This window comes from Natator depressus, chromosome 8, assembly GCF_965152275.1.
Source record: "Natator depressus isolate rNatDep1 chromosome 8, rNatDep2.hap1, whole genome shotgun sequence".
NCBI classification, from domain to species: Eukaryota; Metazoa; Chordata; order Testudines; family Cheloniidae; genus Natator; species Natator depressus.
In genome coordinates, this window is record NC_134241.1 from 29,404,140 (window position 1) to 29,428,493 (window position 24,354).

The 24,354-nt window shown below is 41.1% G+C and overlaps 1 protein-coding gene across 1 annotated transcript in view; it reads right to left on the bottom strand.

Moving 5' to 3' along the window:
* SLIT3 (slit guidance ligand 3) overlaps nt 1-24,354 on the bottom strand; it is a 790,143-nt gene that overhangs the window by 158,436 nt on the left and 607,353 nt on the right. Inside the window, exons 15-18 of the mRNA XM_074960679.1 lie at nt 23,954-24,104; nt 22,702-22,776; nt 12,048-12,191; nt 8,898-9,041 (exon numbers count right to left, since the gene is read on the bottom strand). Coding sequence (XP_074816780.1) covers nt 8,898-9,041; nt 12,048-12,191; nt 22,702-22,776; nt 23,954-24,104 — 514 coding nt within the window. The remainder of the gene's footprint in view (nt 1-8,897; nt 9,042-12,047; nt 12,192-22,701; nt 22,777-23,953; nt 24,105-24,354) is intronic.

Genomic DNA, 24,354 nt, shown 5'->3' on the forward strand with positions numbered 1-24,354 from the left:
AGAGGGTGATGTTCTATCTGATGTATGAAAAGCAGCAGTGGCTGCATGTTTGTGAAAGACCACCCCAAGGAAGGAGAATGAACATGAATGAACATGTTGGGCAGAAGATCTCCAGCAAGACAGCAGGAATTTTAAGGTCCAATGAATGCAGCATCTCTTGTCCATGCAGCAAGTGTGTAGATTTAGCTGGAAACAGTGACATGGAGACCTTGGAACCATTTGATATCCTACATGATCTTAAAAATCTGATGTCCCAGTCAAATAAAGCTATATCAAGGTTTCTTCCAGTCACTGGTCCTTCAGATTGATATGGAATCTTATAAAAAAACATCTGAGTGAACTGCGAGGAAAATGAATAATCATACCACTGCCCAGACTATATAGTTCTGGGCCAACACCACATACCCACAATATGGTTTACAGCCACTCCTAGAAAATTGGTTAATATTTTTAGCAAAAAACACCCCAATGCTAGCAATAACCCAGAGCAATGGGTGTGTAATTACAAGTTGGCCTAGCACAGACTATTGAAATTTATAGTTAGAGTAAAAAAGGCAGAAAGAAACTCAGCACGATGTGGTTCAACTACCAAAATCCCCCAACTTTCTTTGTCTCCACTATGACTCCACTAACCACTTCATTGTCAATAAAGAGGACTCAAAATGAGGAGGAAAGGAGCAGCTTTCAGAGTCAAAAAGTCATAAGCAAACATCTTTTCTCAGGTGAAGACAGGCACTGAAAACATCAATGTATTTCTAGTTATTTTTATCCTAAATTGTTTTCAATTTTCTTTCATCCATAATAGGACCACAGACAGGATGTCCTGTATATTTTCAAAATGGACTTACTTTGGCACAAACAATGTTTCCATGAGCCAAATGTTTAAACTGCCAAAGCCAGGGCAGCCAGTGCTTCACAGGCCATTTGCTATATTGCCCGTAAGAGACTTGAGCCATAGTTCATACATAAATCCCAAGAACAAAACACTCCACAATTTGGAGCAAATTATATGTATATACAATGAGTTTCTTGAAGAAAAGGCTATATTGAACTTAAAGAATATTTCACACATCTGCAGCATCTTTATTCTGGGCATCTCCAAGAGCTTCATAAATACGAGTTTAATCCAAACCCTCTTATGAAGGTGATTATTGTCTCCACTTTACAGATGAATAAACTATGTCAAAGAAGAGTTTGTGGAGTAACCCTGGGTCCCAGTGATTCAGCAGATGATCAGGGAAGAGAACCCAGGTTTTCTGACCTCTCCTAGCGCCAGGTTCTAACTTATTAAACAGCATTTCTCACAAACGAGACCATCTTTACCGTCAGACTCATGAAGCTGTACTGATTTCTGGCTCTATGGGCTTCCTAATTAATAAATAAAAGGTCAAAACAGGAGAACACATAAAAAAGTAACCTTACTCTTTTATTCGCATTCACATTTCAGGATTCATACGATATACACCTTTAACTCACTGAACCCACGGCAAAGATCTCTTCAGCATAGAGTTTTGCTACATGGAAAAAATATTATAACTCAATTACAAGGCTCTGAATCTGTCATTTTTATTAATGTGGAGCAGTATTTTAGCACACAAGCAGTCCTAATGTTTCCAGTAGAACTACTTGTGTAGTAAGGTTCTGCTAGCATGGGTGTCATGAACTGGGTCCTAAGGGATCATTTAGTCTGCTCATGCATATTGTTGAAATTTAACAGCTGTTTTTTAATTCACATCTAGTTCCGATTCTTAGACCTCCACTATGATCCAACTCAGGGGTTGTTTGTTCTATATCATGAGAAAAATAGCCATCATTCTTCTGGGTGCTCTTTAAAGAAATGGAGAGGAATAAAGCTAAATCAAACAAAAAATGAGGCACACGGCTTCGGAGTAACTGTTTAAGAATCAAAGTTGGATGAACAGTAAAACAAAGAGCGCTTACCAGAAGGGGTAATGCCCCTAGTGTGGACTGTTCTGATATAATACTATTTACCCTTCAGTATCTTATACACATTTGTCAACATAAACTCCTCTCTTGGTGGTTTTCGGCAGTAGGATTTCCTGTTTTTTGGGGACACTGTCTTTCAGCCAACCAGATTTTACAAAGCATAACTTTAAGGCTAATTCAGTGACAAGGACTCAAAGTGAGTTCTTAACACAAATATTTTTCAGGTGCTGGTATTGCCAGAACATATTGGGCATGACTAGATGCCACAGCTGGTGCATTGTAAGCACAATGAGAATATAATTATTATCCTTAATCTACAATCCAGTTAATTATGGCAGGAGGGCAGGGATTGCAACAGTTAAGATTGCATAATAGTATCTGTGCTAGCTCGCTGTTTTCAGCTAAATATTGCCCTTTGGGGATGAAATTTTTCACACTTGGTCTCCACTAAAAGGACAGGTTTTTATTAATTATATTATTTCATATTATTTAAAAGATAGAAGCTGGAGCAAAAATGGGTTAGCCAATTTTATCCACATGGAGATTAAATGCCCACTCCTATCATAGAAAGATTCCTGACTTTTTTAAACCTGGAATGGCTGTGGTAGATAGCTGGAAAACGGCATGACAATAAGCCCTTCAGGAGGAGAAGTGCCTTTAAGAAAAAATCAGATGTTGTGTGTTCAAAGTACATTTTGCAGGGGCGGGGGGGAAGGTCCTACATTTTATGTTTTCCCTGTTTTGACCTTTTATTTATGAATTAGGAGGCCCCTAGAGCTGAAGATCAGCACATCTGCATGATACTCTCATAAGTAAACTGTGGAAATGTGGCTGAGATAAAACTACTACACGGTGCATGTACAAATGGTTGAAAGACCATTCTCAAAAAGAGTGGTTATCTCGAGTTGCTGTCAAATTGTGAGGGTATATCTAGTGGGGTTCTTCAGGGGTCAGTCCTGGGTTTGGTACTATTCGATATTTTCATTAATGACTTGGATAATGGAATAAAGAGTATGCTTTTAAAATCTGCAGATGGCACCAAGCTGGGTGGGGTTGCAAGCTCCTTGGAGGACAGGTTTAAAATTCAAAATGACCTTGACAAATTGGAGAATTGGTCTGAATTCAACAAGATAAAATCCATTAAAGACAAGTGCAAAGTACTTCACTTAGGAAGGGAAAATCAAATGCACAGCTACAAAATAGGGAATAACTGGCTAGGTGGTAGTACTGCTGAAAAGGATCTGGGGTTATAGAAGACCACAAACTGAATATGAGTCATCAATGGGACATAGCTGCAAAGAAAGTGAATACAATTCTGGGGTATATTAACAGAAGTGTTGTATGTAAGACACGGGAGGTAACTGTCCCACTTTACTCGGCACTGGTGTGGCCCCAGCTGGAGACATGTATCCAGTTCTGGGCACCACAATTTAAGAAGGATGTGGACACAATGGAAAGAATCCAGAGGAGAGGGGAAAAAATGATAAAAGGTTTAGAAAACCTGACCTATCAGGAAAGGTTGAAAATACTGGGCAAGTTTAGTCTTGAAAAAAGAAAACTGAGGGGCAACCTGATAACAGTCTTCCAATATGTTAAGGGCTGTTATAAAAGGACAGTGATGAATTGTTCTCCTTTTCCACTGAAGGTAGGACAAGAAGTAATGGGCTTAATCTGCAACAAGGGAGATGTAGGTTAGATATTAGAAAAAACTTTCTCACTATAAGGGTGTTTAAGCTCTGGAACAGGCTTCCAAGGGAGGTTGTGGAGTCCCCATCATTGGATACATTTAAAAAACATGTTGGACAAACCCCTGTCAGGAATGGTCTAGGTTTACTTGGTCCTGCCACAGAGCAGGGGGCCGCACTTCATGACTTCAAGGTTCCTTCCATCCCTACATTTCTATCATTCTATGATTTGTCAGCTTCCGTGGGTAAATTAGTGTCTAGAGAACAATAATGGGTTGAGGAAGGGCTTTAAGTTTTCCCTACACATTTGGCAGGATATGGTGGGACTGAGCAAGGTGTGCTGAAAGGGAGCTGGGGCTGAGGACATTCTTCAATTTCTGCAAGGTGATCCAAGCTCAGGGACCCCTTTGATCCCCTCTGGAGCTCACTGAATTTAAAGACGCTCCACATGAGTGTGGAGGTCCAACCATGCAGATCAGCTTGCGGGATCAAGGATAAGGTGCACAGGAGGAAGTTCCCCTCTTGGGCGTTTTAGGAATTACAGAGCGGGGGAAAGCAAAAGGCAGCCCAACTCCGGCATTGCCTGACCTAGCATTGCACAGTTAAGTTTTCTCAGGGTGAAATTTACCTGTATTTATAGACAGTACATGGCCTCTTGGCACTTCACCACCACATGCAGGGCTTAAGTGACGCAACAGCCTTGAGCAGTCTCTTTGCTCAGGGGTGAATTTCACCCTTCATATAGTTTCTGCTACGGAGAACATACATTCACACGTCACAGTAATCTAAGCAACTCTTGATGATTTAATTTAATTAATTTTATTTGTAAAAATAAACACTGTTATAAACTATCTTGGCACCATACTCAGAGGGCTGGAAACTGAATAGCAAGGCGGTGTCTCTTTTATGTGATTGCATGAAGTTAAATGTAACCCCCGGCTTCAGATTTTCCCATTTATTGTAAATCTGAGATGGATCTGTTCCAAAACCCTGGATCCCAACACCCAGGAAGACTGGCAAAATCCAATAATCTGGTTCCAGTCCAAATTCTGTAGCTGTAATTAAAATATTCAAGTGTAACTTTTATTTATGGAGGAAAATTGATAATGTATGTTATTGCATAGTCAATAGTGGGAACAATGATCAAATCTTTTCTGAATGTTACTATCTGAGGAAGCACGGCTTATTCATATGGAATGGTACAATAAATAATCAATCAATCAATTAAACTTAATATTTTTCCAAATATACTGATACTTGCACTAATTACTTTTGAGACACATTATATAATTATACTAGAAAACTAGATACAGATATATTTTGGTATCAAAACAGCTCAAGATGTTTCCATGGAAACATGATGATGCCACTTGGCAGGACCACTAGGTCAATGATATCTAAGTATCACATGGAACAAAACCTTCACTATGCAAAATTATTTTTGATGATAAACAATTTGAAAGCCTGGAAGGGACAATAAATTGCAAAGTGTTAGGATGGAGTTTGACTGAGGCTATTAAGGTGGGCATTTTCAGATCACAAACAGTAATGTTTGACAGTTGAAATCCTATAAAATTAAATAATCAGATTTTCTATACCTAATGATAGTAATATACCCACTCACATTGAAATAGGGCAATCAGATTTTTAGCAAAGGTGGCTTATTAAAAGGTTTCATTCAAAGACACAAGAATATTTTTTATAGCAGGTGTGGACAGAGCCCTTGAAATAAAGAATCAGCCAGTCAAATCAAGCAAATCAAGCAAAAATGTCTTTATTAACATTTGCAAAGAGCTATGGAAGCTGAAATATTTAAAAGGAAAAGTTCCAAATTGCAGCCTGTCTTGATACTGTTATAATCAGCTTGGAAACACACTCTAAAATCTAGGCTGATATTTTAATATTGTGTAAGTGTGCCCTCTTAGCATGATTAGTTCATGCAAAGCCCACTGTGGACAAACATGCTTGCCTAGGTATTAGAATACATGCATTAGGACTGGGCCTGCAAAACTGCATGCACACCTAAAAAGTGGGAACTTAAATATCTATTTAATTTATCCCACTGGTCGTAAGAAAACATAAAAACAGCTATGCTTTTGCAATGACACAAAAAATAAATGTATGTGCTCCCTCTGCTGGAAACCATTCCTTTGAGTGCTATTTTCAGAACTGTATACTTTCTGATAATGTTAAGGATAATGGCTGTAAGCAAAAAGTAAACAAAGCTGTTTTTAATCTGGTGAATGAGGTGAAATATAATTTCCAAAATAAAAAAATGGAAAGAAATGTTAGTTTGAAAGTGGTTATTATAAAAATGAATATAAAATGGAGCGGTTCATAGTTTTGTATTAATAAATGGCAAAAAAGTGAAACCTAAACACTGATTAATCCTCACAATTTGGGGTGAATAGGACAGTCAATGACCTGAACTCTCTAAGTCATGAAAGTAATATTTAATCTCTGGTAGCATCAGGATGCAAGCACAGCCACCCATAATGGAATGCTGTTATGAAACACAGGTTGGGAAAACAACAGTTCCTCATTTTTCACGTAAGGTGCGACTACACTTATGGCGCCTTGTAAAGTACAGACACTGCACACTCTGCTGACATAGGGATAAATAGCAGTGTAGACGGTGAGGTACAATTTAGATGAGGAGAGCAGAGTGCCCTGCACACCTGAACCCTAGGGTAAATACCCTACATCAATGGCCAAGCAGTGCCTATCATGTCTACATTGTTATTTTTAGCGAGTGCAGCACACTGCAGCCTCCCCGCAGCCAGAGCCTTTCCCCGTTGCGCCCAGTAGCTCCCCGCTGCATTCCCCGACCAGAGCCTTTTACTGCTGCGGATAGCTACACAACACAGTGACAAGAGTAGATGCAGCCTGCCTTCACTGCAGCATGTAGCTATATATGTAGTGCCTGTACTCTACGCACTGCCGTACATGTAGACACGGCATGTATCTGAACGATATGACCCCAAATCCAAAGTCCAGTGAAGTCAATGAGAGTCCTGCCATTGACTCGAATGGGCATTGGCTCAAGCCCTATGTGAAAATCTGTCTGAGTGAACTTCCTAATTCAGACATGGATAGGAACACAGTGTCCATCTTCCACGGTCAAAGCGACTATTAAAAGGCATTTTTGTGCCAAAGCAGCTCTGTCAATTGTCATCAGCTTTAACACACTGCCAGAGGCTGTGAAAATCATTACATGCAGCTGAAAAATACCCACAAAAGTGAAAAATTCTTTCCAGCCATTAAAACATGACACAATCACAAATTACTCCCAGCCTTGTTTGTGCAACCAATAACCCACTGAACTGTGTAAACAAAGGGAAACATCAGCATTATTTGTTTACGTCTACACAGCACTTGAAATTGTGCTTGACCTAGGCTGTTAAAAATAGGAGTGTGGCCACCGTGGCAAGGTGGCAGCTTGGGCTAGCCACCTGAGTATATAGCCAGCGGGTTGCGAAGGATTGCATTTGGGCGGCTAGCCTGAGGCGCCACTATGGCTATCCTGCTATTTTTAGCACATTAGCTCTGCTCTAGACAGCATGTCTGTCTACCAGTGTTGGGAAACACTCTTCCAGCTGCTGTGTTGACATACCTTTTATTTTAGAGCATATGATGAGCTAGCTCCTTTCCTGACATTCAACAGTAAGTAAATGAGAGATGGCTTCCTGCTCTGAGGTCACATGTAATAGCAGACAAGCACACAGAGATTAGGAAAAGGGAAACAGAGGAAACTGTTAAAAATTGAATAGATTCACTGTAGACAGCATAGCAGAGGTGAGTTTTTGAGAGAGACTTAAAAGCAGACAGGACATGATTCTTGGGGACTAGTTCAAGATCATCACTCCATGCATAGGGGATGCATTGAAGGAGGCATGGAGGCAACTGCAAGAAGCAGGGAAAAAGGCAGAGAAGGCTGGGAATGCTGGCAGCACAGGAAAGGCTGGGAATGCTGGCAGCACACGTGGAGTACTAAATATTGGAATGTATGGTTTGACCAATATAGAAGAATGAGCAATGAAGATGGTGACCAGTGAAAATCAATTCCACTACAGTTAGTGCCCTTGTCCTTCAATCTGCAGGGTGACTTTTAAGAGGGTTGTTTACCTCTCTCTCTCTCCTACCAAAGGGTGAGATGCCACAGCATGAACTGGCTGGTTGGGGAAAAGCTATTAACAAAATCAGGTGGTGATAAAAATGAAGGAAGGAGCAACAAAACATTGCAAGACCTTGGCTCTGCTACACCCCTTCCCCCCCCCCCGCAAACAAACATATACTCCTTATTTAAAACAAGTAAACACCACAGAGGTTACTTTCCAGACCAAAAATAAATAAATAAATGCAATAGCAACAAAGAGTTTGTTTTGTTTGGATAGTTGGGTGCATTTTCAGCGCAGAGTGGATGGGATTAAGTAGACAACTTCCATTAACAGTTGCGCCAGTTTCCCATTCACAGCTGGAAGCACAGACCAGACTCTATCTCTCTATTTAACAATGTGTACTTGTATGAAAATAGATACACTAAGAAAGGGAATCCAGAAAATATATAAGAAGAAAAGTCAGAAATATTATAGAAAAACCTTGGGAACTTTTTGCAAATGTTTAGGCTGGGATTTGCAAATTCCAATGGGAACTGAGCTCCCTTTCCTTTTAGGTTTAGATATTCATTTTATAGAACAACTTTTTGACATTTATGTTTTTTGATTAAATTGAAAAAAAACCAAGCCTTTTCTCTGCCCTCTGTCTGTTCAAATTGAAACTGAGCATGGAAATTCTAATGCAGTCGAAGAGGTTCTAAATTCTCCAAAACTTCAACTTCAGTTGAAAAAAAAATGAAGATGGTTTTGGGTTCTCCACATCTGAACACTCAAACACTTCGATTTCACAACTAACAAATTCCCTTAAAGTATGGGACAATAGCAGGGCCACACAGAGGTGTTTGGGGTCAGGGCCAAAATCTGAAACTGAAGCCCCCCCACCCTGTACCTAAAGCCCCAACGTTGGGGTGGAGGGAAGAGTGAGCCCACTCCACACTCATCCCATATTGGTGGCCCCTGTCCCATGGAGCTGGGCCCAGCTCCCAGCTCCTTGTGTTGCGACCTGGCGCCTGGAGTCCTAGTGCTGATTTGAGTTCACAGTGGCCGGGCCAAACCTGAGTACCAGGCTGCAATGGACCCCTCCCTCCTGCCCCGGCCCAGGCAGTCCTGGATAATGGCACCATCAAAAAAACCTAAAAGGAATACTCACATCGTGGACAAAGAGACAAGTGTATTGAAAGCTCCAGGAGTGATGGTGGTGATGCGATTGTCATACAGCGAGAGCAACCTTACTGAACTTAGTCCTGTGAAGGTGTCATTGTTCACACAGCTGATCAAGTTGCTCCTCAGCATCCTGCAAAGATATAGAAATGGAATTAGAATACTTTTTCAGACTGTAGTGATGGTGGTGGTGGTGGCAGCCTAATCTAAGGGCAGGGGTCCATGAATGCCATTTCTAACATCCATCTGTTGTAATACAAGACAGTGACTGACGCTAAACAAGCATCAGACCCCATTCTGTTTTGACTATCAAAAGTACAAATAGCTAACAAAGGGTCCTTCTCACCTCAGACGTGTATCATTATGAATCTCAAACTCCATTATTATATTTGCTCACACATGGCATTAAAGAGTGGTGGGCACTCTCCTGCTGAAATTACAGTGGGACCAAAAACCTTCGCTAGCGTCAGACATGCAGTCAGCTTTAAAAGTCTAATCATTTACTGAGTATGGGAGTAATCTAAAATGGATTTCTGAGGCCACCTGATAAGGGCTCTGGCTACCCTCTGAACATAACAATACTTACATTGCATTACCAGAATGACAATCCTAAATCGTTTTTTAAAAATTGTATTTAAGCAGTATGAAAGGAGACAGCAACAGTGGAAGCTTACGTATGGTATAGGAAAGGGTTTCCAAACCAAAACCAGCTCTGAAATCTTATTGTCATCATTAACTTTCCTATAGCAGCCAGAGGAAAAAAAAGGTAATGACTCCATAAAATGCCTCTTTGCTCAGTGCTTGTACCAGATGAACATACATTGCTGTGAGTTGTTATGGTAACAATGAATTTGATGGTAAAGCCTAATTGAATTGAAATACTATAATATCTAATTTTGCTTCATAGCCACAAAGACTTTAGAGCTATTCATGAAGCATGTGTCACATTTCATATAAAAGAATGTCGTGGTACATAAATGCCACTATTCATCTTCAGATTAAACATTATTCAGTATCTAAAGCATACCGCCAGAAAGTCCCAAAATACATGCGAACATGTGCTCCCACTCCAATAATCTAAGCATGTAAACTAAAGGGGATATAATTCTCTGCTCTGAAATCCAGGAAGTCTGCATTGAGTTCAGTATACCCTGTGTTCACATCCCCCACTGATACCAGCCAGCTAGGCAGTTGGATAGTACATTGATAGGAGGTACTTTCCCATTGCCTGAGAGAGATTAGATTTAGCAAGACAGATATAGATATTCACATTCTAATCAAACAGTAGGTGTGAAAGGCCATGACTTGACACTAGGTTTTAAGTGGATATACTTCCAAATCCAGTTATCACCTCAGTCACCTATAATATAAATAGATGGGTCCTAATGCCATAAACAGTGGTTAAACAGAGCATGTTAAAAATGGGGAGACCAAAAAGCACATGACAAAAGATATTAACAGGACACCAAAAAGTTGGGAGGAACTTGTCCCTTCATGCAACGGTTCCATCTATGGCACAAACTCTAGAAGGAACATGCTATTATAAGAGAAGGGGGTGTCTAAGACCTGGTTGGATTAGGTCAGTTCTGGAAACATATTATATTGAAGTCATATGTCAGAATGACGTGTTTTTTGGATTCTATAAGTTTTAGAGGGTAACTTCACATAGCTAGGAAGGTTTTTAAATGTCTGTTCATCTCTATAACTATTTAATACATTTATAGAAGCACACAGGATTTTCAAAATCAATGCACGCCTCTGTCCAACATGGCCTCTTGGTTTAAGGCTACAGTTTTTATGCTCAAAGAATGCAGGTTTATAGATCCAAATATATGTCTCTGAAGCCAACTCTGGATTCTATACCACACACTGGGTGCCCTTTCTGAAGGAAAACTTATACTTACAGATTTTCATTTCATGCTGTGTATATTTAGACTGCTTTAGCAGCTTGGGGGAAATGCAGGTCAGGTCAGCACCATAGCTCAAATGCTAAATATCTTTCTATGAAAAAATACTTATTTTGTTTGGGAGCCCTGCCATGGGCTGCTTTCATAGCATAAAAAGTTAATTTAGTATCCACAAACAGTATTTAAAAGTTTCTCAGTAAAACATGCACAGCAGATGGACTAAGCCAAAGAAAAGCAAAAGTTGAAGGAACAGTGAAGGAAAAGTTCTCCAGTTTTTGTCTCTACGGGCCAAGTTGTGAGGTCCTCACCCAGGCAAACCTCCAAGTCACGTCAGGGTTGTTTTGCTTGAGTAAGGAGTGAAGGGTTTGGAACTATAATACTTTGCAAAGTAAGAAACACTTGTTGCTGTGACCAAACTGAGCTTTTTTAAAATTGTACTTGACATTTTGGAGCCAATCGCAGGGGAAGTCACATTGCTCAGATGTTATGTCCTCCTAGAACAGAGAGATTGTGCAAACAGGATATTTGTTAAGTTGTCAATTACATGCCATCATTCTTTCTGATTTTACTGGAACTTTTATCTCCGGTGTATGGAGCAGAAGCAAACTGTGATCCATTTTCCAGTGTCTGCTGTTTGTCTATAGGTCTAGGCACTTATGTGGCCCCATCACTGTAGGAACCTCACATGCATTAAAGAATTTATCCTTAACACTTATGAGAGATTGGAAACTTAAAAAAACAGAGATATTAAGTGGCTTGCACAAGGCCACATGGGAAGTCTGTGGCAGAGCTGGGAATTTAACCCTTAATATACTGGAATCTAGAACAGTGTCTTCACCATGAGACCATATTGCATTTTATGATCACCATATGTCTCTGACATAATCACAGATAATGTCACAGTGAATTATATCAAAGTGAATTTTAAAAAGTAGAATTTTAGAAAGGATCTTAATTAATTCTAACTAACTAACTAAAACAGCTAAGTGATTAAATTCACTGAGCTTTGGCTCAAGAGTTTCACTGTCAATTTACTAATCCTTGAAAATCAGTTTATAAAGAAACAGAGTACCATAAAAATACACAGTGCTTTGTGAACACAGTAAGATACATTCCTTGCCCCAAAGAATTTACTGTCTAATAACTGTGGTGTAATTAGGTATGGCTGTAACCAAGCTCTTCCAAACAAGCAGCCATACTTTTCAGCAGTCAGACACAGATTTCACACTTACATTGTCTTGAGTCCTGTGAGGCCTCTAAACATTCGCCCTTGCACAGATTCCAGCTGATTCCCCGTCAGCATCAGTTCCTGCACTCCTGTTGCCCCATCAAAGGCACCTTCTCGGATCTCCTTGATCTTATTGTTATTCAGGTTTCTGGTGGGGGAAAGCAAAGGTAATAGGAAAAAGATTACTGTCTTGTTCCAAACATTTGTCAGCACAAGGGAAAGAGAGGCTTAATGAAGACTATGTGCTTTGCAGAAATTATCCAGCAAGTTTTTCAGTCTGTAACAGAGGGCAAGCAGCAGTTTGAAATCATAACGTACAAACAGCTCCCCTTTCACACCATTTATCACAAACACAATCATACCAAGATAGGAGACAGAACTGAGGTAAGCACGTGAGACCAAAGTCAAAGGAACTGCACCGTCACACCTGGTCTGAATCAGGCTCTTAATGGGCTTGATCCTGCAAGGTGCAGAGCATTCTGGCACACTACTTGTGCATACAGTTAAACACCTGCTTAAGTGGTTTTGCTGGACTGGGACCAGAGTGCTCAGCTCCTGCAAGCCTTATGTAATCACAGGGAGCAGAGCACATAACCCTGAAATATGGACCGTCTTTACTTGGGTCTATTGTACAGCATCAAACACCACGCTGGCTTTAAATGTGTAAGCAATAATGAAGTAGAGAAACAAAATCAGATGTGAAGGGAACGATGAATGTAAATGTACAAAGTAATTAAACTACAAAATGGTTTAAACCTGAAATGAAACCTGGGCTAATGTGCTGTATTTGAAAACTTCCATTTGATAAAATGCTGTTAGAGATTTATTAAAATAGGCTACTCTTATTTATGAAAATCAGGCCTTAAGTTCTTCAGAACCTTAGGGCTCAACCCTGCAAACATTTACTATGAGGCTCAGTGCATGCTACTCTGAATAATCCTATTGACTTCAGAGTTACTGCTCATAATAGTAAGCACTATTCTTTGTAATAAGGCTCTGAAGTATAGGGCCATGCATAAAACACATTTCTGTTCTCCAAAAAGCATACTGTCTAAAGGCCAGACTCTGACACCGATACTCATATTGAAAAGCACCTTATTGCAGAAGTGGTCCCATTGCTATTCAACACAAGTAAGGGATTCCGAATCTGTGCCTAAATGAGGGAAAACAAGCAAACAAGAAGGCATTGGATTTGTGCCTGGACCATGCTTTTCTGAAGAATGGACAGTTTGATTAGGATAAAAGTTAATGGAACACATGGCAGCAGTACAATTCTGGCCTTAGATGCAAACAAACACTGTGGGGCTTGCTCTTTGCAGAACTTGTCCCTGAATGAAAGGAACTTTGTAGACTGGAGATGGGTTTCATGTGGTAAACTGTGGTAAGCTGGTTTATGTCTCCTGAACAACTGTCAGATACTGGGCCATACAGCATGTGACCCATCACCTCTTGTGCGTTCTGTAGTCAGCAAGGAGGAGAAAGAATGCCAACTATAAGATGGAAAAAAATCACGAAAATATATATACTTTTTTTTTTTGGGAGGGGGTGTGTGTGGATTTCCAAAAGTTTCTTGTGCTTTGTACTTTCATCCATGCTGTGAAGACAAGAGTTTATGTTCAGTGTCAAAGCCAGCCTAGTATGGATATTATGACATATGAATTTAATTTGGGGCTGAACTGTTGTCTGATGAAAGATAACTCAGTATCTCTTTTGTGTCTGTTTTGAATCCCTACATTATGTTACTTCTCCTGCTGCTCCCAGTGACTCCCTTTCCCTGGTGGTGACTATGGAGTGATGCATATTTGCTGTTTTGTTCTCTGACTGGTAATTCATATAACACCTTTGACCTGTAGTTCACCACTTATAATCCAACCCGCACTTGTAGTGATTAGGTTTCATTACTATCTGAAGGCTGTTTGGTCAACCATGTAAAAGAATGTTTGTAATCCACTTCCTGGAGGACATATACCCATGTTGCAAAAACCAAACACACTCAGTAGGCTGGCCAGAGACTGGAGAAGGCCTTACCATCTCACCCTACATATAGGACACACCAATCAGATCAGAAATAAGGCATATTACTTGACATTGTGTCAAAGCTTGCACCTTTCACTGTCAACAGAGTCACTACTGTAGAAATGGAACTTCAACCACCTGGGTTGTTGAACTCTGCTCCGTTCACCAGCAGTGCACATGACTAGTTTTTAAGTGTCCAAAAACATGCTAGGTGTTTTACAGAATAGACAAAAATATATCCCCTGCCCTGAAGATCTTAAAATTCAATATTAAATAGTATAAGATAAGCCAAACAGTAGAGGAGAGGAAAGACCAGGCTTACAACAGTAAATGGAGATCAGACTGTTCTGTAATCCCACTGGGATCATAGTCAAAGTAGACGTCTCACGAAGATCGGTTCCCTTATTTGTCTTCTTGAACCCATTTCCTCCCCATTAGACTATAAAAAAAAGAGATGGGTAACTGACAACAACTGCCCTTTACAAATATCTACCATTATGTGAAGGCGACCCTGAAGCCTGACTGAAATTTTGAAAGATCTACCAGAATCCTAGACCTTGGAAATAAGGGGCTTTTCACATTCAAGCTGCCTAAAAAGATTCCCCCTGATGGCAAAATGGCGAGAAAAAAAAGCAGCAAAACTTTAACTATTCTTGTCTTATAATTTGGACAAAAAACAGGTTACCATTTTCAGAGGTGACAATGTAAATTCATAGTGAAAATGGTATGTTTCCATCTGGAATAAACATCTGAAAAAACTCTAACTTCACAGCAGACTTCTACTATTTCAAACATTAAAAGCCGTGTCCTTCAGGAATGCTGAGATTCCATCCCAAATCATACTTGAAACAAGTGCTTTGAAATAATATTAGATCAGTCTTGGCAACCTTCCAGCTCTATCCTATTTTCCATCTGTTACTCTGGATTTGTTTTACAGAGGTACATGAGTTTTCTTTTAAGTAAATTTGTGGGGGGCAAATAATGCTAGGCTAATCTCTATCTGGTGAGCAGGTCATACTACAAGTGGCAGTAATATAGGTTTCCTCATGCAGCCCTACTGGTGCACGTTGACCCTTCCATACAGCCTCTCCTCCTGGCTCCATGCCCATTGGTCTTTCTGCTGGGACTGCTGGTGGGGCACAGGCAGTTCAGAGACATGAATATCTGTCTTCTAGAGTCAGCCCTCCAACTCCTTGACATAGCCCAATTAATAACTTTTGGTCACTACCAACTGCAGCTAGATTTGATCCCGTATTACCTAGACATGAGGGGCTCAGGGTCCTAAAATCCAAATTCTAAGCCACTCAGAGCAAAGGAAGTTTCAGAGACACCGAGAACCATAATTCAGGCTAGTTCAGAGACACAGAAAACCAAAGGGTAGGCTTACCCACCACTAGAGCTGAACAGGAAATAATTTTCCCATCCCACAAATATATTTGAAATTTCAGAAAATCTTCCCTGTTTCACAGTGGGAGGAAACCGAGACCTTCAGAAACTTCACAAAAAATTAGAGTGAGAGAGACACATGGCCATATGAGCCAATAGCCTGGTGGGTTAGTGTACTCATCTGGGATGCGAGTGACCCAGTTCAAATCCCAGTTCTTCTTCATTTGTAGCAAAGACTTGGAACCCAGGTTTTCTACATCCCAGATGAATGCCTTAGCCACCAGGCTATCCTAGGGCCTTTGTTTCTTGTCGTGACCAGAAATTCCATCCTGGACCTGAGGAAACCTCTCTCAGTGAAAGTTTCATCATGCCAATCCCTTCTTGCAAAAAGTTTTGATTTGACAAGTCAGCATTTTCTGACTAAAAACCATTTAGTCAAAAAATTCCACACCAGTTCTACTCACCACCTTTGCCATTATATATCCAACCTGGACTTAAAAATCCTTGAGTCCAAACAATCCAGTACCCTTCTTTCTTTTGAAAAAAACAAACAAACAAACAAACTGTGAATTGGATTTAAAAGTCTGAAACCTACTTTCCAGGAGAGAATGTGGCCTTGTGACTAGAACATGAGGTTGCATGTTAAGAGTTCCGTTTCCAGCTCCGACACTGACAAGTGGCCGACCTCAGAAAAATCACCATCCACTTTCCTGTGCCTATATTGGCTCTGATTTACATCCCCCACCTCCACTTATAAATATCTGGGACAGCTCTAGAAAGTGTAAGATCCATTCCCCCGTGCATCCACTTCAGAATGGGAGTATAATAATTGGGGTCTTTTTCAAACATGCATGCAGCTCAACTTTATTAGATAGACCCTGTACTGGCTTTGTTGTATCCATGATGAGCTATCATGTAAATTTGTACTGAGAGACTTCTTAAAAATTGGACACATTTGATTCCCAAATCCAGGGGTCAATGACTCCTTTGGGACCATTTAAATACATGGCTTACTGACAGAACAGACAAAGGCTCCAAAGTGAAAACTGCCCGCACGTGCCATCTCTAGGGGAGAAAGTGGCTGCCATTGCCTCTCCATACAAATAGGTTAGGCTACCACATAGAACTATGGGAGTTCAAATGGGCATAAATACGCAAAGATTGTGAGGTGCTCAGATACTGTGGAAATGGGGTGCATAAATGTACCTCACGTAGCTTGAGAGGGGATTTCCTTTGTTATTGTTAATGGTAAGAGTCACTTTACCATCCAGTATTACAACAAGTGTTTTGTCCAGCACAACCCTAGTGCATAGTGTTACATGTAAGGTTAAAAATGAAGGGAATAGGGAGTGCAGTGGAACCCAGCCCTGGATTAATGAGCGTCCACTGTGTAGCTGCCAGCTAACTCCTGCCTCGCAGTTGCAGGAGTGAGGCATGGCTAAGGGCTTCATTACTACAAAGATCAGTTCAGGCCATGACTCCACAGACATGTCCATTCTCTGCCTATACCCTGTCCTTTTTTTTTTTTTTTTTTTTTAAAAAAGCTTTGTACTTGTGCATATGAGAGAAGGGCTTGATACCACTAATTCCCACTGCTGTGTACCACTGCTGTGTACTAAGCCGAGGGCTCTATATCTCATTTCTGTTCACAGGTGGCCTCCACCAGCACTTGTGCTGGGGTGCAATTGTCAGGCACGATGCACAAAGACTAGCAGGATCAATGTTCTGCATCTACAGAGCTCTGGTTAATTTGGCTGTTTTTACGTAGTAGTGATAACCCCTAACATCCTGTTGCTACCATGCAATAAAATCCACCAAAAATGCATGGACAGCTGAAAAGGAAATGGGTCTTGAGGCATGTCTGCAAGCACTAATGTGCACAAGCATGAAACAAAGGGGAACACATACAAAGCCTGGTCATCATTAAAGACTTTGCTCTCTAACTTGTACCTGCTGGTAAAGTTTAAACCTGCACCCACATTTTGGGAGAGGAGGAAAACAAGGAGTCTCTTGGAAGACTTGGCCTATATCAAAATGTGTCTCTGAACACACAGAGTGTAGAGCTATTAAGGTATAAAGGTGCCATTTTTAGAGGGCTACTGCTCAGAGTCTTATCTATTTACATTAGTGGGCAAAGTTTATAATGGTGTTATACCTGTTGGTCATGCAGAGTTAACATAGTTATGGGAAAGGGAAATGGATTCTATTCTGGGTCATACATCAACAGAATTGTTTATCCAGTGCTAATTGCTGGGTTAAATGCTCTTTTAGGTTTTTATCCTGCTAGTCATCACTGTAGTATGTAAGCACTTTCCACATAAAATCGATAACAGCACAGTCCCTAGTGGAATTTATGGAGTCTCTGGAACTTCTCCTGTTTCAGGGTAAAAATACTGCTTGTGTTAGGAGTTAAATTTTTAACTATTTCAATTGCTTTCTCTTGGTTTTAGGTTGATTCTTTCCCCAAGGGTTTTATCATTTTTTTTAAGTTGGTTGGAGAAGAGAGTTTGAGTACAAAAGCACTTTAGTCATTCTTATGGAGGAAAGGACTTTTTTAGCATTTTAGGCATACTAAAGACAACTGAGCAATTTTGATTTGGGATCACTGGGCCACAGTGAATATAGAACTCACAAAACTGATGATAGATTGAGTTGTTTTCAGAGTAGAACTGCTCTTTAAGGCTTTAATTACTAGAATAAACACTGCAATGCACTCAGTGACCAGATAGTGCAGATTAAGGAAATAAAGGAAAAACTCAGGTGCACTCAGGCTACTAGGTTCCAAAACACGCTTAAGACATATCTATCTGGTGAGCACCAAATAAAGTACATTACAGTAACGCTTGGTAGAGGTAATGAAGACATGGGTTGTCAGTGTTTTGAAGAAAGGATGGCAATTTAGGAATATTTTAAAGGAGAAAAACCACTCTTGGCCATGGGTGACATTTGAGATTCTATGTTCAAAAATGACCCCACATTGCAGACCCTATTGGCACACTTGGAACAAGGGAAGCCACCGATCAAGTGATTCTATAGACATTTCCCCTTACCCACAAGCACTTATTCCTGAGATTCCATCTGCTGTTTTGCATCCACTTTGCAGCGTCAGCTAGGAAACCAAGAGAGTTGCTGTGGTATGAGACAGTATAAAATACAGGTACGTCTAGCACTCTGCTAATACTATAGACTGTTCCATCCTATATATGGAATTACATAGTTAATTACTGAAGTTAATCAGGAAAAAAAAATGATAGGCACAGAAGTTTTACCCTTTCAAAAATCAGCAAGCTCATTTTAGTGGTTTAATTTCTAAATAAAAGGCTGCCTAACTTGATATTATGGGCTAGTGACCTTTAGGATTTAATTTAGGACGAAGGATTTAATTTCATTTGCAGCCCTATAACATGTAAAATCAATTTAATCCTAGGCTGTAATTTCATACACTAAGATTCAGCCTAGAAGGAATATTTTCAAATTATTTTAACCACTGGATGTAATTGTATATTATAGTCCAGGCTGTTGCCTATGAACCTTGCCTGACACGTGCCATTATAAGACTCTGTTTTCAGTTGCTGATAACTTTTTCAAACTCTTGCCATTTGGGCAGATATTTTCCATGCTGGGTGTCTGCCTCAGGCTGACCTTTGAAAAACTGAAGTCTCCCCAGGCTTTGAAGCAGGGACTTGAAATTTGACAGGGGGCTGGCCTTTGTGTCAGGGTAGGTCTACACTTACAGCGGTGTGCAGAGTACCAATATTGCATCCTCAGCTATCAGGGGCATAAATAGCAGTGTAGACGGTGAGGTACTGCTTAGGAGAGTAGAGCAGAGTGCCCCACGTGCCAGAATCCTATGGTATATACCGTACATGGCTATCTACATGCCCGAACAGTGCCACCCACATCTACACTATTTTTAGCAGTGTAGTGTCTCGCTGCTTCCCCATTGCTGGACACTGGCCCCGCTGTAGTGAAAGATTCAGGCAGCAGGAAAAGGCTCTGGCCGGATCTTTTCCTGCTGCCTCACCCCTACCAGAGTCTTTCATACCGCATTTAGCTACACACCACCGTGAGTATAGGCGCAGCTTGCCTTTCACTGCAGCGTGTAGCTACATGTACCCTACATGCTGAACCACATGTAGACAAGTTCACAGAGACGTGCTTTATGCCATTCCTGTGAAAATCTCCCCAAATTTGGCCAAGTTATAAGACTATGAAAAACTGCAGGTTCCACATGCTGCCTAAAGTCTTGAGATTTTAGCAGTTAAAGTCCCCCAAAATTCTGTCCATAATGGGCATGCTCCAGCCCAAGCCTGAGCAGGACTTGCCCTGCAATTGCAGCTCTGGTCAGCTGTGAGCTACACCGGAGAAGGGTCTGGGTGCAGGCACCTGGACTGTGAGCAGGGAGACTCTCTCTCTCTCCTGTGCTTTCAGTGCCTCCTCTGCTTGGCCTTGGCAGCGTGGAAAAGGAATCTGCATGATTTGAACGCAGATGGGAAGACAGCCAGACCTCTCGGGCGTAACCTTAGGGTGGCAGGGGTTGACTGTCCTTCAGACTGTAAAATGGGGATAAAAGTAACCCTTTCCCCTGCACCATCTAGGGGCGTTGTGAAAGTAAATTCATTGTGAAGCACTCAGATACTACAGCGATGAGTGCCATAGAAAAGCCCATGACACACGTAACACCAGTCATGTGGTGCTTACAAATGAATCTGGTAAAGACCCTCTCAAAGATGTCCCTAAAATGGTAGTGAAATCAGTCTGCATTCCACACCCACACTGAAAAAAATGGGGGCTTGATCCAATTTTCTTGCCCTTTTATATAAAAAGTGGCAGCAGTAGGTGGCTGGAAGGCTTAACCAACATCTTTTCCATCACGTTCCCTGCCACACACAATAAGCAGCTGTGTTAGAGTCAGAACCATCTGCAACCCCATCCACCAGTGTCTCCCTGACACAGACACTGCTAAGTAAACCCCTTGTACAACTCACTGAAGCAGCCTATCACTTAGTAAAAGGGCATTTGGTAAAGGGCACTGTAGTGACCTTGAGTGGCCTCCCTCCCCACGGGAGAGCAAGGGACCATTACACTCCTCCTGGAGGGCAGAGCCTAGATTGCCCCACCCCACCTCGCCAGAAGTACAGGGCATAGCCGGAAGTATAAAAGGCAGGCCCTGCAGCACAGTGAGGGAGAACCTGCGGAGGAGAAGGACATTTCGCCTGTTCCCAGCCCTGAGACTGTTTTGTTGCTGGCCGCCTGAGCCTCCTCAAACCCAGGCCCCAGCTCAGTTATAGACTCCGTTTAATGGCTGGCAGCTTGAGCCGCCCAAGCCCAGGCTAAAGCCTGATTATGACTGTTGGTCGCCCAGCCCTATTGTGGGCTCTTGACTGTCCTGTGGACTCTGGTCCTGGCCAGACAGAACCTGACTGAGTGGCCTCCCTCCGCCTAGGAGAGCGAGGAACCATTACAGGCACGCAATGACATACAGGGGAGCTATTTTCCTGGTGGCTCAATTGCTTTATGGATGCTTCTAAAGCCATTTTATGAAAGTGTGTGTCTACAGTGTTTCAAACCATGGAAAGTGGTGGCATAATCAAGTTTGATGCATGCTTTTCAGGAAAACTAGCTTAAACTGTTTTAAAGAAGTCAATGTTCTCCAATACCTTTTTCTAAAATCCCAGCATGCCATGTGGGACAACCCTTTTACTAAAGGGTCTTCAGGTAGGGCAGGAAAAAATGAAGCCCAGCTAACCAGCATGGCTAGAGAATTCTCTGCTTGGAGGCTGCTATTGAACATCTATATGAGGCAATGCTTTATTATGAACTTCAGGGCACAACTACCTCTCCTTGCCAGACCTTTCATTGCCAGAATCCGAACATCTGAACTGCACCTGTAATCTTACATTCTTATCTTCTGCCAAGAATAAAGCACGGAAGATTTATTGCTTCATAGGAAACAAGCTCTTAAAACACATGGCTGTTTCATGCTGCATTTATGAATAGCAATGCTGCCTTGTCAAAATGCCCCAACTCCTTATAGATCTATAGGCACAAGAAGGACAGCTGCTCAGTCTCTTTTAAGTGTCAAATGAAATCAAGGAAATGATCCCTACTATCACATCTCTTATTTCCAAGAACTAAAACACGATCATGTGAGGGGTTTTTTTGCAGTTGCATACACTTATTTATTTTGCAGTGCTATTTACTGTATGTAACTACGCACTATGACCTCTATAGGCAACAGGGCTTTCTGAAAACGTCACCAACATTTACTAAAAAGCAACAACATGCCTTCTTCATGGTATCTTTCATGGTGTTCTAGGCTTACAGATATGACTAACTCCCATGTTCTCTTTCAGCCCTGAGGTGCGGGATCTAAAATAAACAGCATCTGAAACGTTGGCAGCCTTCAAATTGACAAAAATGAACCACGCCAGGCTTGTGTGTCAGATCCTGAGATCTTGCATGACTTGAATCGGCCGGGAGGTTCCAGATGTTCAGTAACATGCGGAAATGTAAAGAATGTGCGTTAGGGAGAGCAAGTGTGGTTGGTTGGTTTCCCCAAACTTGGTTTGACTGACCTATGTAATTTTACTCAGTAGAAACTGTAGATGGGATTTGGGTGAGGGCAAGAGAGTTCAACAATAAGGTCCGATAAGAGCCACTTTCTAGGATAAATTTAAATAGAGCCCATAAAAATCCTTTTATAATAGAGCTCCAATGGGTACATTTGAAGCCATTAATACTTGCAGCAGAATATTTATCAGGAGAGATCTCATATTAGTGAATCTCCCAAAACTATGACTTATTCAAATATGCACACTCCATAGGGACAGAATGATGCATAGGGCTGATAAAGGACTATAGAACCTCAAAGGCAGCAGCTTTTTTCTACTCTACAGAATATTAGTGAGTACAAGAAGTTGGTCCAATAAAATAAAATAGATTTTATATATCACCCACCTTGTCTCCCTCATGGGCCATCAACACAGCTACAGCAACCCTGCAAACACATCTTCGGAAGTAAGGGTTGAAGTACTTGGACAACATGGGAAGCTTGTGGTGCCATTGCCTGTCCCGTACCTGGTCTGTGGCTAAACTGAGGACTAAATTCACTTAAATTTAAATGGAAAAAATACCGGACATTCTACTACTGTCATACGGGACTGTCTAAATGGGACTCCTCCCCTTCCTCACAGTACAAGGTAGCAGGGATTATATTACATACGGATATTAATGAGACAGGAACTTGAACTTACATTTTCCTTAGGCTGGGCAGTTTCTTGAAGACTCCGGTGGCTTCTAGAACTGAGATATCATTGTCATTTAGACGGCTGGTGGGAACAAACAAAAAGGCACTTAATGCTTCATGGATCTCTGTAGCTGTGGTGTACAAGATTGCTACACAGAAAATTATGGCTTTTGTTAAACAAAAAGAAGCATCCCACCCTAATTTCCTGCCAACTCTCTATCCACCACCTATTTGAGCTCCATACAACAGAAGGCGTTATAGACAAAAAACATATAAACATAACTGTATAGAAAGCTTAGAATTTCCTTAAGAGGCATGAGATTGATTTGGTCAAAAATATTTTGTCATAAAAGGTCCTGATGACCACAAAGGGAACATTATATTCCTTCACTTCAAAGTGCAGGGTGCTGCTTTGGAAAGAAACCTCTACACAGCTTGAGGACCTGCTTACCTGAGGGATCTCTTTCTTCTCACACCATACTGCCACTGAAGAAGTGCTCTACCTGAAGCACAGTTCTGTGCAAATGAGAGGGAATGGCTTGCAGAGCATTTTCTATATGGCCCCTTAGATCTGAAATTTGCTTCCCATGTTTGGGTCTGAAATAGCCCATGCCCGTTGATCCTCAGAAGTACTGCAAAGACCATTCATTAGCAAGGGCTATTAGACACGGCAGAGAGCGTGGGTAGCAGGCTATATTGCCCTGACTGAATTTGTACCTGATTAAATTTAGTTTAATTTTGTGGTGTGCATGCTTTACTATGCTCCGAAGGGTTCAGATGTGGCTCAGCATCCTCTCTTTTCTTTTCTTTGTATTAAGTGGAGATAAATAAAATACCTTAAATACATGAAAAGATTTAAAGAGGACACAAGCACTAGAAGAGGACCAAATCCTGAAGATACTGTGCTATATCCAATATTGTCTTATACTCCATTAAATTGGATAATTTGCCTTTCATCTGAAAGGATCCCCAAAAGTAGAAAGCATACATAGAACATATTAGCTCTTTTATATACAGAGTCACTTCACAGTTTAATGTGTGCAGACAGTTCTGAGGTGGAATGAATGAGCTGTTTCACAGCCTTACAAAAAGATTTAGGCCAAAGGAATACCCTTTTAAAAAAAAAAAATTAGCAGCCCTGCATTTTGAAAGGTCCAATAAACAAGTAGTTTAAAAAAAAAAAAAAGAGGAAAAATGTGCAAAGGATGTTCAGAATGTCAGCATTCACCATAACCACCTCTGGAGGGCGTGCCACTTACAGATCGGTAGCATATTCAGGAAGGTGACTGGGTAAGCGGGTGAGTTTTTGGTTGGAACAGTCTACAATTGTTCCTTCGCAGCGACACTTTTCAGGACAGACAAGGTCCATGAAGCACTCCCCGGTGAACTTACTTCTGTAATCCTCTGAACCTGCAGGGAAATGGAAATGTATCCAGGTAAACAGCCTGACAATTAACAATCACAGAAATAAGAGATTGAAAGGAGACCCCTCAGTTCCTTGTCCTTCATCTCCATTCACTCCCCGCAGTCTCCCCTAGCCAGTGCAGAGCTGCTCCCTACATTACATTCCAAGGTGTTTTGTCCAGCTCTTTTTTCAAATGACTCGAGAGGATGGGCTCCTGCCTCTTTCCTTCTTCCCTTGGGAGATTATTTCATAGTC